General features: G+C 43.5%; 1 protein-coding gene across 10 annotated transcripts in view; it reads left to right on the plus strand.

The window, feature by feature from the left end:
- AGAP1 (ArfGAP with GTPase domain, ankyrin repeat and PH domain 1) overlaps positions 1–18876 on the plus strand; it is a 344542-nt gene that overhangs the window by 193224 nt on the left and 132442 nt on the right. For all 10 annotated transcript variants that reach the window (XM_030486188.2, XM_030486189.2, XM_030486191.2 and 7 more), the window contains one exon: positions 11274–11378. In XM_030486188.2, the coding sequence (XP_030342048.1) occupies positions 11274–11378 (105 nt within the window). The remainder of the gene's footprint in view (positions 1–11273; positions 11379–18876) is intronic.

Here is an 18876-nt window from a genome sequence, read left to right on the forward strand (position 1 = left end):
ATATGTGCTGTGTGGCTCAAATCTGAATTTCAATTCAGCTGCAATGTAGATTAAGTGACCCTATTGTTCTCAAGAATGGATTCTTGATAGAAAGAAAATAAACTGGTGACACTGAATTAGCATCCATTCAATAAATCCAAGTTGTGCCTTCGCTTTTCTGATAAATCTTCTTGGTTTAAAAGAACACAAAAAAAGGTGTCAGTAGTTAATTGTTGACTGAAGCTTAATATCTGTTGAAGCAAATGAGCCATGAAATATACTACATAGGAAGTATTGTATCTGGAGTGATTTTAACATTAATACAATATTACCATTTTTAACTTGCTGACACAGTATGCAGAACCCTTTATTTGGGAATTGCACTGATTAATGCTAGGCTTGGTAAGTAGGGGAGAGAAGGAGTGTGTGCTGTATATAAGGCAGAGCATGCTTACACAAAACTATCTTCTTTTTTTCCTCAGAAGTACTTGTTTGAGCCATGTTAAATAAATTTGGGGTTGTCTCAAGTTATTACTTCAAGATTCCTGATAACAACCACCTTGCCAAAAGCAGTGATTTATAATCCCTCAGCAAAGTTTTTTCAGGTGACTGACACTGGCAATGTCTCCTATTTTGCTAACTGTAATTTCTGTAATACCTATCAGAGTAAAACCTTGATTACTTTGTTAATGACAACAGTAGCTCTGCCTTTTTTGCAGTAACAACCTAAGTACGCAGTGTAATAAACCTGTATTTGAAAGTTGTCTTTGGATTGTACCCTTAAATCCTTGGAAATGGCCTTGGATAGGTTTTCACTGAGGTTCAGGGAGGCATGGCAGATGAGGAGGTACCTCGGTACAGAGGAGTCTTCAATTATATAGTATAGATTAAGCAAATGAAGAGGCTACAGAAAGGTTGATGACAAGTTTGTACTGAGGAGAGGTGTCGTCGTCCTTTGCTGACCCTGCTGGTGCTATGAGTTGCTTCTGGGGACTGGGTAGGTTGCTTTCTTCTCCACTAGATATTGAGTCGGTCTTTGACAAAAAGCCAAAACCCACAGTCCCTTGTTTTCTGTCTTGTGTCATCTTGTGAAGCTGTGGCAGCCCCAACTGGATGAGCTTTAAGGTCCTTTCCAACACAAACCAGTCTGTGGTTCTGTGTAAGTAACAATCCTTCAGGGATGCAGTTAATGTATGTTAGGCAACTAGTACCCTCTCATCATTATAGCCGAAAAAAAAGAATAAGGAACCTAATGAGAAAACATTTCTTCACCCTCTTTAACTGACTCACCTTACCTGCTAGGGGAAATTGTACATATTAAATTCACACCTTCCACTAGAGCAGGTTGCTCCAAGCCCCTGTGTCCAACCTGCCCTTGGACACTGCCAGGGATGGGGCAGCCACAGCTTCTCTGGGAAAAGTCTGTGCCAGCGCCTCAGCACCCTCACAGGGAAGAGCTTCTGCCTAAGGGCTCATCTCAATCTCCCCTGTGGCAGGTTCAAGCCATTCCCCTTGTCCTGTCCCTATAGGCCCTTGTCCAAAGCCCCTCTCCAAGTTTCTTGTAGGCCCCCTTGCTTATTCCTCCAAGTGAATCGGACAACTCAGGTACATAAACAGTAGGACAAGTCAGGGCTTGCAGTTAGTGTTTCTGTATGTGTGTGTGTATTCACACACACTTCGTGTGTTTTTTCCTTGGTCTTAGGAGAGATAGGAGGAAGGAGAATGGGGTGGATGCATGGAAGATTGGTGGAGCATCTTTACAGTGTTGAACCAGTTCAGTGTGTCCTGGGAGGCTGGTCACATCGTGAAGCAGTCCAGGCAGTGTCACTACCTATCCAGTAGGTGTATGCAGTGGGGTCATGGGTGCTGACAATCCTGTGACCAGAGGACAAAGGTGTAAAAGTAAAATGAAGCAATGAGGAAATACTGTTCACTGGAGTAACGGGAAGGTAGCCTTCTACTATAGAGGAAAAAACGGTATTTCTTATCTTACCCTTACCAAAGTTGAAGGACTCAGAGGTCCAACCATTCAGCAAAATGCAGGACAGTCGTTTTGATTAAAAACAAATAAAATTATAATATTTAAATTCCATTTATAATGCAGAGTTTCTGAGGGTTGTTCACGAAGCCCTTTTTGGGCCCCAAATTTCCCACCATGATGTGTGGATCCGTTCTGCACAATAACATGGAACACAGTTTAACAAAAAAACACATAGAAGACACACTTTTTTTTCCCCCTGCCAGTGTTCCTGGGTTTGTTATTCAGGAGATGCTGTATTAAATTGGATTTTGTGTCCATCATTATTAAAATGTGAAGTGTGTCGGTCACAAAGCATACATTTCAGGGCAGTTAGCTGAATAATTCTTTTCTTTATTATCCCAAATTACTGCTGAGCTCTGGAGAGGTGAGCAGTTTAGCCAATTATTGCCATTTGAGCTGGATTTGTGGGTGATTAGCTCCTGGTCGAATTCAGTCCTGGCAAGGGCTTTGAAGCCTTCGCTTGTGTGATTTTCACAGCAGTGAGGTAGGAATAGACGCGGCTAATGACAGGAAGGTCGTGTGGGTGATGTGACCTGTGAGGGGGGGGCTCGGGTTTAGCAAATAGGGCATCCACAATAACAAGTGTGTCACTAACCCCGCCGTGCATAATCGGAGTTTTATAGGATTGTTGGAGATGCTGACAGCTCAATTAAAGTGTAACCCTTTGTACCATATACCCTGGCAGAATGACAGAAATATTACCAACAAAAAAGGGAGGGGGCCACAAGGGAACTGGTTAAAGATCCAGTAGCCTTTTTCTTTTCCCCCCTTCATCGGAGCCTGCACAGAACAAGCTGCAAAAAGCATCCATTTGTGAAATAATAGGTTGTCCAGGGGAGGGGTATGGTGCCAAACATGGCTACAAAAAAAAGCTGCTCTTAAGTGGTCTGCCTGATGTTTCTATGGAAACACTATAGTATCAGGATAGAAAGTTAAAATTGGGTTTTAAGCTTTTCATGGCTTTTCTCCCATGAACCCCCCTCCCCCTCCAAATCCCGACTTTATATAAAATATGATAAAGAGAATTTCAGGGTTCGGGGAATGGAGTGCTACTATAACGAGAGCTGTATCGTCTACCTAGCAGTAGTGATGTCTACATGATGATTCCTTTCTTTATCTTTATATCATACACACACCCCCCACAAATGTTCTGTTTGTTTCTGAAGGGAAATAAATGTTTTGTTGCTTCTTTTTCATCCCTGACCCTTCAGCCATCTCCGCCACCATGAATGTTTCTCCTTTTAGAGCCTTTTCCAAATGACCCGTTCCACGCAGCTGGGTTTGCTCGCAATGAATCAGTTTCCCAATGTTGTTTTTCCTTTTCATTTCGGTCTAAGCAGCAGCGTTTCAGCGAGGCGGTTGGCGTGGATGCTGACTTCAGTTGTGGGCAGTGTAGTTAGAGCTCGGTGCGTGGTGCTGGAGCAAGAGGTAAGAGTTCAAACGGAGCTGATCGCTGCCGGCTCCTCTGCTGCTGACTTAGACCACTTGGCATCAGCCGCCTGGTTTCTCCCACGCTAAGATAATGATTTGCATCACGGTGCATTTCACATCAGTGCTGACGATGGTGTCAGGAAACCACAACTGCCAATGCCAAGGGGTTAATAAACCGACTACTTGAGATTATTAAGGGCTGTGATTATTATTTTTTCACCAGGCCAGAGTAAGTGGAACAAACCTCGTAAGGCAACAGAGGTAAAAACTAGTGTAAGGCAGGAAAATATTGTGACTTATTAGGTGCTGTGCCTCGTGCAGAGTGGTCAGCTGGGTTTAGAGCGAGACATGTGCCATGCCTTTAAATATGTAATTACATTTTGTAACACATTTGAATTTAAATTCTGTAGAAAGGACGTAGAGATAACTGCAGAGTATGCAATGTGCTCTTGGTTTTATAAAGTCTAATTTTAGAAATAATCATAAACTGGGGCTAACAAAAGACTGCCCCTTTCACAAAGCTGTCAAATTGAAGGAAAACTCAGGAACTACCTTGCTAAGCATCTGTGTCCTTCAACTGCATGTCCTGCATTGTCTTCTGATGTCCTGTTTGGGTGTCTGGAGTATTATGGTGGCAAACAAGAGCAGCTTTGGACTTGCAGTGCTTTGCCAGGGCAGTGTGTTTATTGCTCCATCTGGATCCTGCAGCACAGCTGGATCTTCAGCTTTCCACTCCAATTCTTCTTTAGACACCAGGGTGACTGTTCTTGCGTGAGCATCTTTTTGCCTCTTCATAAAGTTGCTCGTTAGGTGGCTGAATGTGTCATACCAGATAATGGTTTCCTATCCTTTGGTCCCCACATTGCAGCGCAGTTGTCTCTTCTCAACCACATCGTGCTTAAACTATAGTGAGTAGGTTCCTGTGCTCAGCAACATCCTTGAGGGATCCTTGTCTGTGCCATGTTGGAAGTACATACCCTACCTTTTAAAAGCCCTGCAGCTGCAAGCCAGGGAATTGTGAACACTTCCCTTAAAGTTATTTGCTGCATATGAGAGGAACTTGTGCATTACCTGCTCTTGGTGGGTAAGGTCAGAATCTGGAGGTTGGGTTGTTGGAGCAATCATTAAAAATAAAACCACAATAACAGAAAGTACTAAGTTTCTTCTTCCCATTTACCATGTCTTTAGTGTGCCTGGCTGCAGTAAGAATACATGGAGTCTTTTAGGGGTTTGGGGGGGGTTTGCAATGTTGTTAGATACTGAAGCAGAAGAACCTTCAAGGTCTCCAGTTTTCAGATCTCTTTAGAGACATTCCATTTTCTGTAGCCTTTGCTTTGTGGTTCAGTTGGTCCCCAATTGCATCCTGTTACTGTAAGAGATGTTTACTACAGGTTTCCAACTGTAAAACTTAAAAAGCTTCATAGCTAATTGACCAAAAAACCCAAGCAGCATTCCCTTCTATTTGTGGGATATAAATACTAAAGTTTTGGAAATCAAGAAAACAAGTTAAATTTGTATGGAAGGATTCACAGAATCCCAACCTGGTTTGGGTTGGAAGGGACCTTAAAGCTCACACAGTTCCATCCCCCTGCCAGGGGCAGGGACACCTTCCACTAGAGCAGGTTGCTCCAAGCCCCTGTGTCCAACCTGGCCTTGAACACTGCCAGGGATGGGGCAGCCACAGCTGCAACCTGTTACAGTTAAATTCTGGAAGCAAAGAAGATCAACTAAGATCTAATCTCTCATTTGCTATTAGGACAAGCAAGACTAGACCCAGTGCTGCTGGCCAGGCTACCTAGAGCTGACTGGTCATGCAATCCTGGAGGATTTACCAGCATTTGTTCATCATGTTGATAGATACAAAGGAAGCAAATGTTTTATTGTCCACAATTCATGTGTAACAGTTTGTGAACCTGGCTATGAATGGTTGCCCTTGCAGCTCTGTGAGGGAGGACGTTCCTGATAAACATGAGGCTTTTCTGTTGTGAACAGGGTGCAAATGGTAGAGCTGTAGAAAATTCATAGCACTGCTAGCTACTAATCATAGTTGTGAGAGCTGAAAACTTGTGTGAAAATTTAACAATTTATATTTTAATGATTAACTGCAAGATTACATATTTCATTTTGTCAAAATATCAGGGTAACAGAATGGGGTTGGCTAAAAATTAGGGGAAGAAGAAGAAAGCTTGCATGATCGCGGTACCTTACCCATGGCAGTGGTGTACACTTCTGAAAAGAAAGAGCAAACAAAGTACCATATTACCTTTTCCAGAAGATCCGTTTGTACTTGGCATTGCCAAGAAAAGCCAAATATACCAGATCCTATGAAAACAAGCAAACCAAAACCAACCAAACAAAAATCCCTCACAAACAACAACAAGAAAAACCCAACCTCAAGTCAAGTGCTACAGCAAATGCAAAAAACATGCGCTCAGTTAAGCTTATTAATTATGGTATTAATTATGCTGTTTGTTAAACCTTTTGTATCTTGTGGCACTTGGAAAATCCAGAATACATGGGAAAGTAGGAAGATTAAAATGGAGCATAACAGGGCAGGCAAAGTATGTTGCTCCACACATGGTATTAATTCTGCAGGCTAGGCAGTGGCTGTAGGCATCTCTTGATGATCATCTTGGATCTTGATGATCCAGGTCAAGGGAGGGGATTCTCCCACTCTGCTGCGCTCTGGGGAGACCCCCCCCGCAGTCCTGATCCAGCTCTGGGGCAACAGCACAAGAGGGATGTGGAGCTGTTGGAGCGAGGCCAGAGGAGGCCCCGGAGCTGCTGCGAGGGCTGGAGCAGCTCTGCTCTGGAGCCAGGCTGAGAGAGCTGGGCTGGGGCAGCCTGGAGAAGAGAAGGCTCCTGAAGGGGACACCTTAGAGCAGCTCCAGTGCCTAAAGGGGCTCCAGGAAACCTGGAGAGGGGCTTTGGACAAGGGCCTGTAGGGACAGGACAAGGGGGAATGGCTTTAACCTGCCAGAGGGGAGACTGAGATGAGCTCTGAGGCAGAAGCTCTTCCCTGTGAGGGTGCTGAGGTGCTGGCACAGACTTTTCCCAGAGAAGCTGTGGCTGCCCCATCCCTGGCAGTGTTCAAGGCCAGGTTGGACACAGGGGCTTGGAGCAACCTGCTCTAGTGGAAGGTGTCCCTGCCCGTGGCAGGGGGTTGGAACTGGATGAGCTTTAAGGTCCCTTCAACCCAAACCAGGCTGGAATTCTGTGATCAGCATGTGCATTTTGATGACCTGTATTTGAAGGAAGTATGTAAGTCTCTTCTGCTACCATCTGTCTGAAAAACTAAGGCAGCTCACCTGCAGCATCTTTGATGTAGTGTTAAGCAACTTCATGAGATCACTTTTTTAAACACTGATAATTTGCTGCTTAAAACCTAAATACTTCCCAAAACCAATTTCATTATTGTTTCACCATTTGTCTTCATCTGTTGTTTAAGCAGGCAAGGTTTGTAGCTCATGGGAAGGCATCTCGAGGGGTGAGATTTAGCCAGTTACTATGTATTCACATGAACTGTGTATATTATGTGTAGTGGTCCCTTAACCCATGTTGGGTGTGTTTTTCTTACCTCAAGTCCAATCAATCCTACACTGGTGGCTTTTCATTAGCTGCTCTTGCTCGCACAGTAATGATTGGGATGCAGAGCCTGATGGCAGTCTGTAACTTCTCCTGGTGCCCTGAAGCTCAACAATGTAAGCCGATTGACTCAGTTAGAGCCCCAGTCTCTAACAGCAAATGCAATCAATAAATCTTTGTTGGTAAATAATTGCTATTGAACAGAGTTTTAATATAAATTTATGAGTGGTGTTTTATCACAGCTTGAGGCTACAGCAAGCCACTGGGTGATGGATTTCAGATAACACTTACATTCATTACATTAACTTTGTAAGTTATTTAAAGCTTGTACACTTAACATTGCTTTTGGCTTGCAATGACCTCCTGGGACTAGACGTAACATACACATTACTAATAAAGAGCTCGCAGTACATACAGACAGTTCCTCCATTGCTTTGTACGGTGACGCAGTTCCTCGAGCAAAAACCCAACAAGTGAAGTTCGTGGACTCCGGTTGACGTCTTTTTCCTGTGGCTCATTAAAAGTACAAGCTGGTGCAGGCTGGTAGGAGAAATGTTTCTGTGTCAGAGACAGGATTGGCAATTTTGGAGAGGAGGTGGTAAAAAAGTTGAATTTAAAGTGTGAAATTCTCCGCAGTTTGCGAGGAAATCGGAGGTGTTAAATTCCTAGTGTTGAGTCTGGAGGCTTTGGGTTAGCCAGACCAAACTGCAGAGGGAAGACTGTAACAAGTGAAAGATTTCATATGCATTAGGAGAAGTAATGTTATCCAATTAATAATAATTCGAGGCAGAGATTATTGGGGGGGAATAAATCTGTATTTGGAAGTGGAAGTTGATTTACTTCGTCCCTTACTGCATCGCTTGGCGACTAAATGTGATTTCTCTGATGTGCTGTGCGTATGTGGGGGCTGCTTGGCTGTGACTGGAGATGTGCCCAAGCTACCTCTAAATTGCCTTAAAGGTACCAAAGGTCAGTGGGAACCATGTATCTTGTTTCCTAGGTAAGAGTATCTGATGCGACTTAAATGTAGACATAATGTGACTGAAGTGAAGGGCTTTTTCTATTTTATTTTTTTTTAATAACATTTCTTGTCATATGTGGGCCATCTATGGGGGGGGTGTTGTTTTGTTTGGTTTTTTTAAGTTTAGTTACTGTTAAAGTGCATTTATAACTGATCTAAACTCCCATACTTAAAGCATTTCTCTGGACCATTCTATCTAATTACCCCAAACAAAGTGGTAGTGTCTGGCCTTGGGGGAAAGAAAAGTGTGCTTTATGGTATATGGACTTCTGCTGCCTAACACTTTAAGTTGGCTCCTTGTATTGGGGGTTGGAACTAGATGATCTTAAGGTCCTTTCCAACCCTAACTAGTCTATGATTCAGAGCAGTTTCCTCTGGCAGATAGTTTTCATTCTCACCTAATACAAAAATCTATTCTTTTTGCCAAGGTAGAGCCTAAAGGAAATGGATTGGGAAATCTGGTTTGTTAGTAAGGCACAAATAGGTACATCATCCATATTTAATGCTGAGGTGGTGGCTTTTTTACATGAAAGCACAGAATTCTGCTTGAAAAGCAAGGTATGAAGCCTCATTTTGAATAATTTTCTTCATTTCGGTCCAAAAACCGGATTTCATAGTTCACACCTTGAGAGCAGCAAAACTTCAGTGTAGTAAAAATCATTAAAGTGGTAGGTTTTTACTATTTATTGGCGTTATAATTGGCATGAACTGAAAACTACCTAAATCACGACATGTTTTCTAGATAGCAAAGGGCCAGTTAAAAAGGTGTGAAATACATATTTTTTGCCTTCTTCAAAACTGTAGAAAAAGGCCGGGGGGGGGAATCACTGTTGTGGTTTTTTGATCTTTGCAGCTTTTTCCCCATTAAAAGGTCTGAAGAACAAACCCTTGCAGGGAAACAGTAATTTTTGATCGCCGCAGCACAGCCATAACTAGAATTGGGTCCCCTAAATGCGAGCAAATGTGCTGCAGGTGAGGTATGAAAGATGGGAAAGGTGAAGCGACAGATCACCTACTATAGACAAACACACACGTCAAAGGCAGGAATAAGCTTTCATTTTTTAATAGAAGAAAACAACGTCTAAGCACTGGAAGACAGTAATTGGGATGTGCGAGTCGCGCTCGCAGAAGCTTTTGTAAGACACTGTTACAGAAACCCCATTCTCTCTTGGAAAAGTTTGAGTTGTAGCAAAGAACAGCACAAAAACCCCAGAAATATGACCCCCAGGAAGTTTGGAGTTTGTACCACTGTGTTTGTCAGTCATCCAACACCAGCTTTTCTTTATGGTCCCATCCACAGGTTGATGTGACTTGGAAAGGGTTGTTCTCTCAAGCTCTATTAAGAGTGCGTGGCCAGCACCAGGCAGTTGTGAACTTGGTTTTTCCAACTGGGATCATCTCTCTGGTTGCAAAAGGGGAGTTGTTAATTCATATGGATTGTGACAAGGGACTTACAACATCTGGAATTTGTCTATCTCTGCTTAAAGACTTCTTGCGCAGAACTGCCCCATGTCCTCTCAGATAGCACACCTTGCTTTCAAGGTTTTAACCCACCTCAACCAAAACAACTCCATGCACCATGCTTGAAAGTGCAACCGTCTGTGTCCTGTTTACTCATTTTGTTTTAAGTTCTCTGGAAAATGAGAATGGAAAAACTACTTTTCTGGGGATTAGAGAACCAAAGTTTGTATTGGTTTTAGATTCATGGTGTAGGTTTATGATTTATTGAAATTAATCTAAGTGTCTTCCTTTTTTGGAACCTGATCTGTGGGACTAGTGAGGTAGGTGCTGTACATGGTGTCTCCACAGGGACATTTCAGTAAGACTTTCAGTAACCCAAGTACTGTACGAATTCATTAGGAACTGCCTTCTAGCTTGGTTTTTTCCTAGGGAAGTGCATTGCTAAAGCATGGTTTGATTTACCACCAACACTGTGCTACAGCATGTTATGTTTTGCTTTTCTAAGTGACTTTCTATATTTAAGCTGAGGATGGGTTAATATGCAGTAGTAGTCCTTGTCCATTTGAGCACAATGATGACTTTATCTCAACTGTGGATTGTTGGCATTCGTCAGTGATGTTTAGGTTGAATACAGTGTGTGGGAAGGTGAGTCACCTTTCTGGTCACACCTCTTTCATTAAATTATCCAGAATTTATTGGGAAAACTTCATATTTGACCAGTTTCCATGTTGTTGCTCCTGCCTGGAATTGTCCTCTCCTGCTGGAATGAATAGCTTGGAGGATTCCCATTGCGGTGTCACCTTACTGCAGGAGGGAATGAGAACATACAAATGTATGCTCTTTCCTGCTTGTGGAGAGGCTGAGCCTGGGCAAAAAGGAATCCTTGGGAACATCCTGAAGGAAGTACAAGCCTCACAGTAGGATCCTCACTCAGCCTGGGGTGCATTATTTATTTTAGAGGGCCAGGAAATGCACTGAGCATGGTGTCCTTATCAGCTTGGTGTCACATGAAAATGTGCTTTCCTGAGGCTTGGAATTTGGTGCAAAAGGGTTTTTACCTCTCTGATGAAGACAGGCTGAGAGAGCTGGGCTGGTTCAGCCTGGAGAAGAGAAGGCTCCTGAAGGGGAGACCTTAGAGCAGCTCCAGTGCCTAAAGGGGCTACAGGAAACCCAGAGAGGGGCTTTGGACAAGGGCCTGTAGGGACAGGCCAAGGGGAATGGCTTGAACCTGCCAGACGGGAGATGGAGATGAGCTCTGAGGCAGAAGCTCTTCCCTGTGAGGGTGCTGAGGCGCTGGCACAGACTTTTCCCAGAGAAGCTGTGGCTGCCCCATCCCTGGCAGTGTTCAAGGCCAGGTTGGACACAGGGGCTTGGAGCAACCTGCTCTAGTGGAAGGTGTCCCTGCCTGTGGCAGGGGGTTGGAACTGGAGGAGCTTTTAAGGCCCCTTCGAACACAGACCAGTCCAGGATTCTGTGATTCTCTACCTGTTGAATAAAGCCAGAGCTGTTACAGCCTTTTCTGTTTCCTTTAATTGCTTTATGAAAGCCTCATTTAGAGCTTTTTCTCGTAAATTGCAAACACTGAAGCTGCTGAGGAGCAAACATGCACCCTGGGAGAAGCAGGGGAAAATGAGTAACTTGCAGAAGAAAGTTACTAGAATTGCTGACAATGATATTTATCTCTTTCTGTGTCTTCAATAGTTGTGTGTTGGCAAAAGAGTGTTAATGTTCTTTGTTTCTTTTCTACTCCAATAGGGTATGCTGCTAAAGCGAAGTGGCAAGTCACTGAATAAAGAGTGGAAGAAGAAATACGTGACGTTATGCGACAACGGTGTGCTGACCTACCATCCTAGTTTACATGTGAGTACACCACGCTCTCTGAACATTCAGCAGCATCAGACCCTTATAAAGCAGTGGTAGCAAGTGTGTCTCGTGGTTTTGTTGAGCCCTCTTTGGTGGAGCAACTTCTTCCTCTCTCTTAATTCCTCTCCCTCTGAAAAAGGCATATCTGAAATAAAACTCACTGGTGCAAGGCTGAGTAGAGTCGAGTTCCTTTGATGCCCCTGGATGTGGGGTTCCCTTGCATCTTAAGAGATGGTTTAAACCTTTATTTTGTGCTGATACTTTTACAGGCTTAATTAAAAACCAGAAGCATTTTCTAAGAAAAAGTGTCCTAGATGTAGTAAAGAGTGAGGAAAGTTTGGATATTTGTTGGTGTGCAGTGGTTATGGTTTGTTTTGAAAATGGCTTAGCTATTGAAATATGTGCCATAAAACTTCATACTAAGGCATCTGTCATTGTCTCTGCCCAAAGATCTTGCGTGTCCCTCATCAATGAGTGTATAACACAGTCCCTAGGTCTGGTTTTGGGGGTGGAAGGAGCACGGTGATCTCGCTCAGAAGTAACCCACCCCTTCTGCCCCAGCCATGCCAGCAGGAGGAAAAGTGACATTTGTCAGAGCTCGTTCCATGCCAGAGCACATCAAAAAACAGAGACAATATGGGGACTCCAGATCTTGAAACTCCCAGGGGATTCCAGCTCCCTCTGTAGTACAGGCTTGCTCTGTAGTACAGGCAATGGTAAAATAGGACAAAAAACACAGTGTGACCCTCACCAAGATCTTTAGAATCTTACCTGGGTTTATATTTTATCATCATAACACATAGGAAAACCTGAGGGTGGCCAATTGTAATGTTTTTAGGAATAGTTTGTAAACCTATTGGTCATTTTGAGCTCCTGGGCAATTTTTCATTAAGGAGTGAAAAATCAAGGTTTTGATCAGATGCATTTCTGGGGCTTAGAGATGATCTGGGGCTTATTGACCTGCATGTGGAACTGGCACGGAGTTTCTGCTTTAGGTGGGTGATGTCTGAGGATGCTGTGCTTGCACCAACTTGCTGTTCTGTGTCTGCTGAATATTAGCACTTTCTCTGGCTTGACGCAAGATTTCATAGTCTCAGACCCTGACTTATAATGCTTTGCTATAGTTCTTGATGTTACATCCATGTCTCTTAAAAATTATTTAATGTTAGATGACAGCTAACATTAAGGCATTGCTGCTTTCTATCAGAAATCTTGTCCCTCAGCCACTGGGTTCTGGAGCAAGGTTTCACTCTTCTGTGAAACTAGACAAGTCTGTCCTCTTTGGCCACTCTTAGTGCCTTTAAATTTGGGGAATTCTGCCATCAAGTAGTCCCAAAATACCTGAATTGTGTATTGGTGTTGCTCACAGAAGGGAAGCACGGATACCGCATGCTCCCCATGGAGCTCCTTCCCTTAGGTTGTGTTGGCCAACTCTGGGTCATCAAGGAGGAGGCAAGATGCCATTGTTGGTTCCCAGATCCCTTCCTTGCTTTGTGGAAGTGCTCTATTGTTCCTGGCAGTGGCTGTGCACGTGTTAGTTTTTCCTTGCCTCTTGCAGACAATAGAATGCTGCTTCTCTGAAGGCTTCCCTGGAGCTGCTTAATGTCCCCCAGAGTGAGAATCCATTGAGATTAGAGGTAATTACTTTGAGATTAGAGGTAAATCCATTGGAGATTAGAGAGAATCCATTTAAAGAAGAAGTAATTACTAGCCTGTAATTGTTTCCCTCTATCCCCCACCATGTCCCCCCACCTCAATAAAAAGGTACATGGCTCCATACTTCCATTTGCTCAGCCCTCCTTGCATAGATTGGAGAGGTTTTAACATGCTACTTTTCCTTGGCTGTACATGGGTAGGTAGTAGAGCCTTCTGTTGTCTTTAGCCTTCAAAGAGTCACTGTGCTACATACTGTCAGTGGACTATTTATTGACATTTAACTATTGTTCATATACCCTGCTGAGCATTCCTCATCCATCAGGCAGTAGTAGTATGTGAGCAGCATCTTCTCTGCTCTATGCAAACCCCGGTGGGAGGAGGAGGCAGAACTAGATACTTGAAGTCAGTTGCACTCCTGGTATAGTTTGTACACAACTTTATAGGCAGGAAAGTCAGAATTTCCTCTTGGTATTGCTGAGTGAATGGGTTTTCCCCCAAACAGAACTCTGACAAAAGTCAGATCCTAACACCTGCATTGGAAGAACCTATTATAATATTTAATGGCTGATAGGGAGCCCTGTATTCAATACTGCTAGAGATTTGGCCAGAAGTGGCTCAGTTGTCTCTGATAGATGTGTTCAGTGGCAGCTCGGGCATGAAGGCGGTGTTTTAATACAGAGAATGTGTCCGTGTTGCAGAAATCAGTCCTGTCATCCTCCTTGAAAGGATTGGTTACAAAATGAAAGGTTTTGGGGTGGGGAGTGAAAAATCAAATGAGTACTTTCTTACAGAGGAGGTGTCCCTGGAAGGGTAGGCCTGTTTGGCAGGGCAGCATGTTGAAATGACTGCTGTATTGTGCCAGCTAAATGAGTAACTACTAATGCCACCGGGTTGACGTTTGACACAATAGCTAAATTCATATTCTTTCTTTTCAAGAAAGTGGGGGGAGAGAAAAATGGGGAAAGAAAAATACATGTACATAAGCACCCTACTGTTTTCTGACTTGGTCATGTCAGGTTTTTTCAAGAGCCTCAAACCTTCCCGTCCCTTGGGATGCTGAGGAGCTGTGCCGATAGAAAATGGTGGGGATAATGAGAGAGAACTTTGACCTGCAGGCTTCAAAGTTCACCATAGCTACCTATTCATCTTACGCTTCTGGAGTATAGCTGTTGAGTAGATGACTAAAATTCTGGCTGGCAAATTCAGTGTCAGCCTCCCCAAAGGGACCCCTGGGAATTTGTCTGGGCATCTCTTGGCTTTTAATGGCAGAGTGCCATGTGCAAGGGCTCCCAAAATGCATTCACCAGGGTACCTGCTGGGCAGCATTACATCCTGCTGCTTTAGCTAAGCCTTATCCTGATAAATAGCTGATGATGTTTCACCACTGTCTGTCTGCCAGAGGGTTGCCATCATACCACAGGTCAGTAGATGGCAAAGCTTTAGCTGTGGATGTCCATTTTCTGCTCTTGAATCCCCATCACCACACTGCCCCTCGTTCATGAAAAGAAGAAAAGAAAGAAGAAAAAGGCGCTTTCTTCCCCTTTTACATTTAATCTGTTCTAGATTTGATTTCAAATAAAAGCACACCGCTGTGGCACCTTATGGGGGAAGAACAGCTTCTTTAATACATGAGAGGTAGGTCTGATGTCCATCTAGAACACCTCTGGTGTGTAAAACCATAGCGACATTGATTTTTGCTTGCTGAGGTCTGTATTGCAGTAATGCCACTCTTGTTCCTTGTTCCCACCCTCACTGATCTGGTTTGATAACCTGTATTGAGCTGTGTAGGACTGTAGCAGTGATGGGGGGGACGACCTGTCTTTGTCTCCTTGAGAAGTGTGTGGTCTGCTGTCTGCTCAATTCATCTGACATAGCCACAGTTTCAAAACTCTTCCTTGAAAATAGGTTAGATATTTAGGATATTTAAATTAGATATAAGGCAGAAGTTCTTCCCTGTGAGGGTGGTGAGGCCCTGGGACCTTAAAGCTCTTCCAGTTGCAACCCCCTGCTATGGGCAGGGACACTTTCCACTAGAGCAGGTTGCTCCAAGCCCCTGTGTCCAACCTGGCCTTGAACACTGCCAGGGATGGGGCAGCCACAGCTTCTCTGGGAAAAGTCTGTGCCAGTGCCAACGAAGTATTCCGTCTCTCCTCATTTTTAAGAGACCATCATGCTAGGTGGGCTGTGTGCATGTCTGTGCATGGCTGGGGTGGTCTGGCAATGGGGCTGGGGGTTGCTCTACCAAGGAGGAGCAGTCACCTTCATGGTTATGGATAACCACTTTCAGCCATTGCTTCGGTTCACTCTTATTTTCAGGGTTGTCTTACCTCAGGCTGTTTAGTAGCTCCAAAGCGTGTTGTTTGTGTTGCTTTAATAGAAATATTCATGCTCTTACATATTTCTCAAATACCATCGTGTATGCCCTTTTTTTCCCCCTCTCTCTGTTTTTCCTTCAAAGGAATGTAAAGCTGAATATTGGCTGACTCTGAAAGCCCTTCTTGCTGGCCTTTCCATGAACAACTAATACTGAAATCAGGCTTTGGTCAATACATATTTGAACTGACAAAAGGATATGCATATGTTGCTTTTCACACAAGATGTAGCTCTACTTCCTGAAAGAGTAGTGATGAAAGCAAATCCCACAGAGCAAAAATGAGGATACAGTTCGAGCGGTGATGAAGATAAATCTGTCTGAAGCGTGTGTAAAGTTATTGCATCCATTAATACACCTAAAACATTGGTTGAGATAGAAAAAATGAATTATAGGGACAGTTACAAAATATGTGTATAGTAATTGCTTATTACAGTTGATGAGTTGATGCCCTATTTCTTTTCCACTCATCATGACTGGCCTTTTTATCAAAGCTGTGTTTAGAGCAGCATTCTCCTTTCTCACATTTCATGTAACATCTTAAGGATGTAATGGAGGGAAAACCAGTTTGGGAGGAAAACCTAAGAACAGATGGGGAAAACAGGAGCTAAAATGCGTTTGCTGTCCGTAAGTGAGACCTGTCATTTGGGATAGGTGCCAAGGCCAATTATTTTCCACCCCCCTGGTTTCGTGGCTTTTCAAACTAGAAAGAGTCTTGCTTGAAAGTGCCGTTGCACCTGCCCTGCTCAGTGAAAAATTAGGTTGTAGTTACTGATGGTCAGCAAACTACCCTGGGAAATACTCCAAATACGTAATGCCAGGCACTGGGGAAGGAAAAGGAGACTGATTACTCACAGTAACTTCTTACAGTCACTTCCATGACTTCTTACAGATGCTCACAGGTCACAAACAAGGCGAACAGGAAGCATTTTTTGTTTCCAAGTCCATTCATTTCAGAGGGCATGACAAGATGTATCATGTCATTAGCGTAGGATATTGTGCCAAACGCAGTACTGCTATTGCAGAGCAAACTTGCAGCATGTAGTAGGGAGCAGCAACCATACATTTCCGTGTCATATCTACTCTCTCTTCAAAAAGGCAGGGAAAATTTTTGGCTTCAGAATGAGTTGCAATTTAAATGGCAAAAGCCAAGCTATTAATTAATCACAGGGTTTTATAAAAGTAGAGCTTCCTGTCCAGCAGAGCTAACTGCTGGGGATATAAATGCTTCATAAATTACTCAGGATGGTAAAACTCTGATTTGTCTTTTACAGCAGTTCTTATTACAAAGGCTGAATGAGAAGTGAAGTGCAGACAGAAGAATTTCCTTCAAATGTTATGAAAATGAGTGATCCATTTAACACAAACACAAACAACTGCTGTCGTGTTGAAAGTGTTGCCCTGACTTCCCCCCCCACAACACCACTCACACTGATTCACACCACAGATATAATCAATGTTTTTTGTTATGGAAATTTAATGTTCTTGATTCCCAATGTGAATAAAAGAGATTTGAGATGACCTCCTTTTCGTCAGGACGGAACGCTTTAGGGTGATCAGCGTTTTCCAAAACGCATTTTCATTCCTCTGTTCTCCCCAGAAGCATTTCATTGCTTTTCTTAAGATTAACTATATATGATGAAGCTGAATGATATTATGCCCATATTTATATGCGGAGGATGGCTAATTTAACAGGACCATTTGATGAATACATTCCACTGTGGCTCATAACCAGATGGTAGGTTTGTTGCTGAGGTCCTTCCTGGGAAGGTGGCGGTGGGCAGGGGGGAAGAGAAGAGTTCAGATTTGAGTTTCTTCTTAGGTGTGCCTGTGGCCCCAACTGGAAACCAGTCAAGGAGCGATTTATGTTCATTAAGTGCTTGTCAAAACTGAAAAATTTTCTAATCAACAGCAATCTAGCTGAGGCCCCTCAATGGCTGGGAGTGTCGCCTCCGCAGCATCGGCTATTTGCCTGTTACAACTCTAGGCTAGAAATCCACTGATGATTACATTAGGCTAAGCTGCGAAGTAAATGAACCATGTCTTATTTAGGTGCAACTAGCTTCAGTGTAGTCCTGCCCCGCAGGGCACTTTATAGCGTTTTATGGCTTTAAAATTAGTGTAGCTTCCCATTTGCTGCAGGGTGCTGCATGTTATGCCTTTGAACTCAATAAGCAAAGGGAAGGGGGCCTTTTGTTTTTTTTCCCCACACATACACGCCCCCTTTTCTTCTTTCTGCACTTTAGCAATTTCGTTTTGCATCTTTTCCAGACGGCATTTTGCAATAAAAATGTCTGACTGCCACAAAAGTCAAGGCTCCATCCATCCATTTCCTGGAGGTTTGGGGCTTTTGGTCCTTTGGTCTTTGGTTTAGGGGGAAGGGGATTGGGTTTTGTTGTTGCTGAAGGTGAACAATAGGTTTTGTGGGTCCGATAGGTCAGCTCAGGAAATGAGAATTGTGTTTCAAAAACTAGGCCACCCACAGTTCTAAAATGTCATCCAGAGGTGCAGCCATAAACTTCCTTTTCCATAATAATTTCTATTTCGCCTCCGATCGGGAAACACTATCTCAACCTCAGGAAGCTGAGCCTTGGGAGCGTTTTGTCTGGTTGAACGGCGGGGAAAAACTGCTGTGGAATGAAGGTGTTTTTCTCAGAAGCTCCATGTAAACCAGGGACACATCTGAGAAGGATCCTGGGCCTGGACCTCTTCCTAATGTTGGGAAAATCAGGCTGCTGAGAGATTTTAGTAGCTCAAGATGAGAAAAAGTGTGATGTTCTTACTTGTCTACCATCCAGCCTGGCCTTGAACACTGCCAGGGATGGAGCAGCCACCTCAGTGAAGAGTTTTTCCTTTATCCAACTGAGCCCAGCCACAGGAGGCCCTAATTCTTTGTCTTCTGCAGCTTGATCCTTCTATATCTCCCTCTTCATGGGCTTGTTTTCTGTTACCTTGAAAGTATTTTGCAGTTGTGCAAATCGAGAGGAGAACCTCTGCCTTAAGGACACGGGGATTTGTACTCCCACTTTGCATGCAGGCAGCAGTACAAAAAAGCCATGGGGATTTAGTTCTCAAGGTACTAACTGATAAGTTCTATGTTCAGTAACATTCATACACATTTTCTTGCTTAATACACAGATAATGAAATACTATGTTTTTGAAATACAACCTAGGTATTAGGCATTTTGTGTGTGTGTGATGAAAATGACCATCATCATTGTGTTAGAGGCATTCGAAAATCCTCAGACTCCATGTTTTTGATATGCACAGTGTTACATAGAATCCCAGCCTGGTTTGGGTTGGAAGGGACCTTAAAGCTCATCTTTAACTCAAGGATCGTGCTAGGGAGGAAACATGCTGCTACATGCTCGGTGGTCCTTTAGTGAAGTCTTTGTTGAGATAACTGGGGTAGACTTAGATGATGTGAGTTTGAATCCCAGTTTCGTGGAAGCAGCAGCCAGCACTTTC

This window comes from Strigops habroptila, chromosome 5 (genome assembly GCF_004027225.2).
Source record: "Strigops habroptila isolate Jane chromosome 5, bStrHab1.2.pri, whole genome shotgun sequence".
Classification (NCBI taxonomy): Eukaryota; Metazoa; Chordata; class Aves; order Psittaciformes; family Psittacidae; genus Strigops; species Strigops habroptila.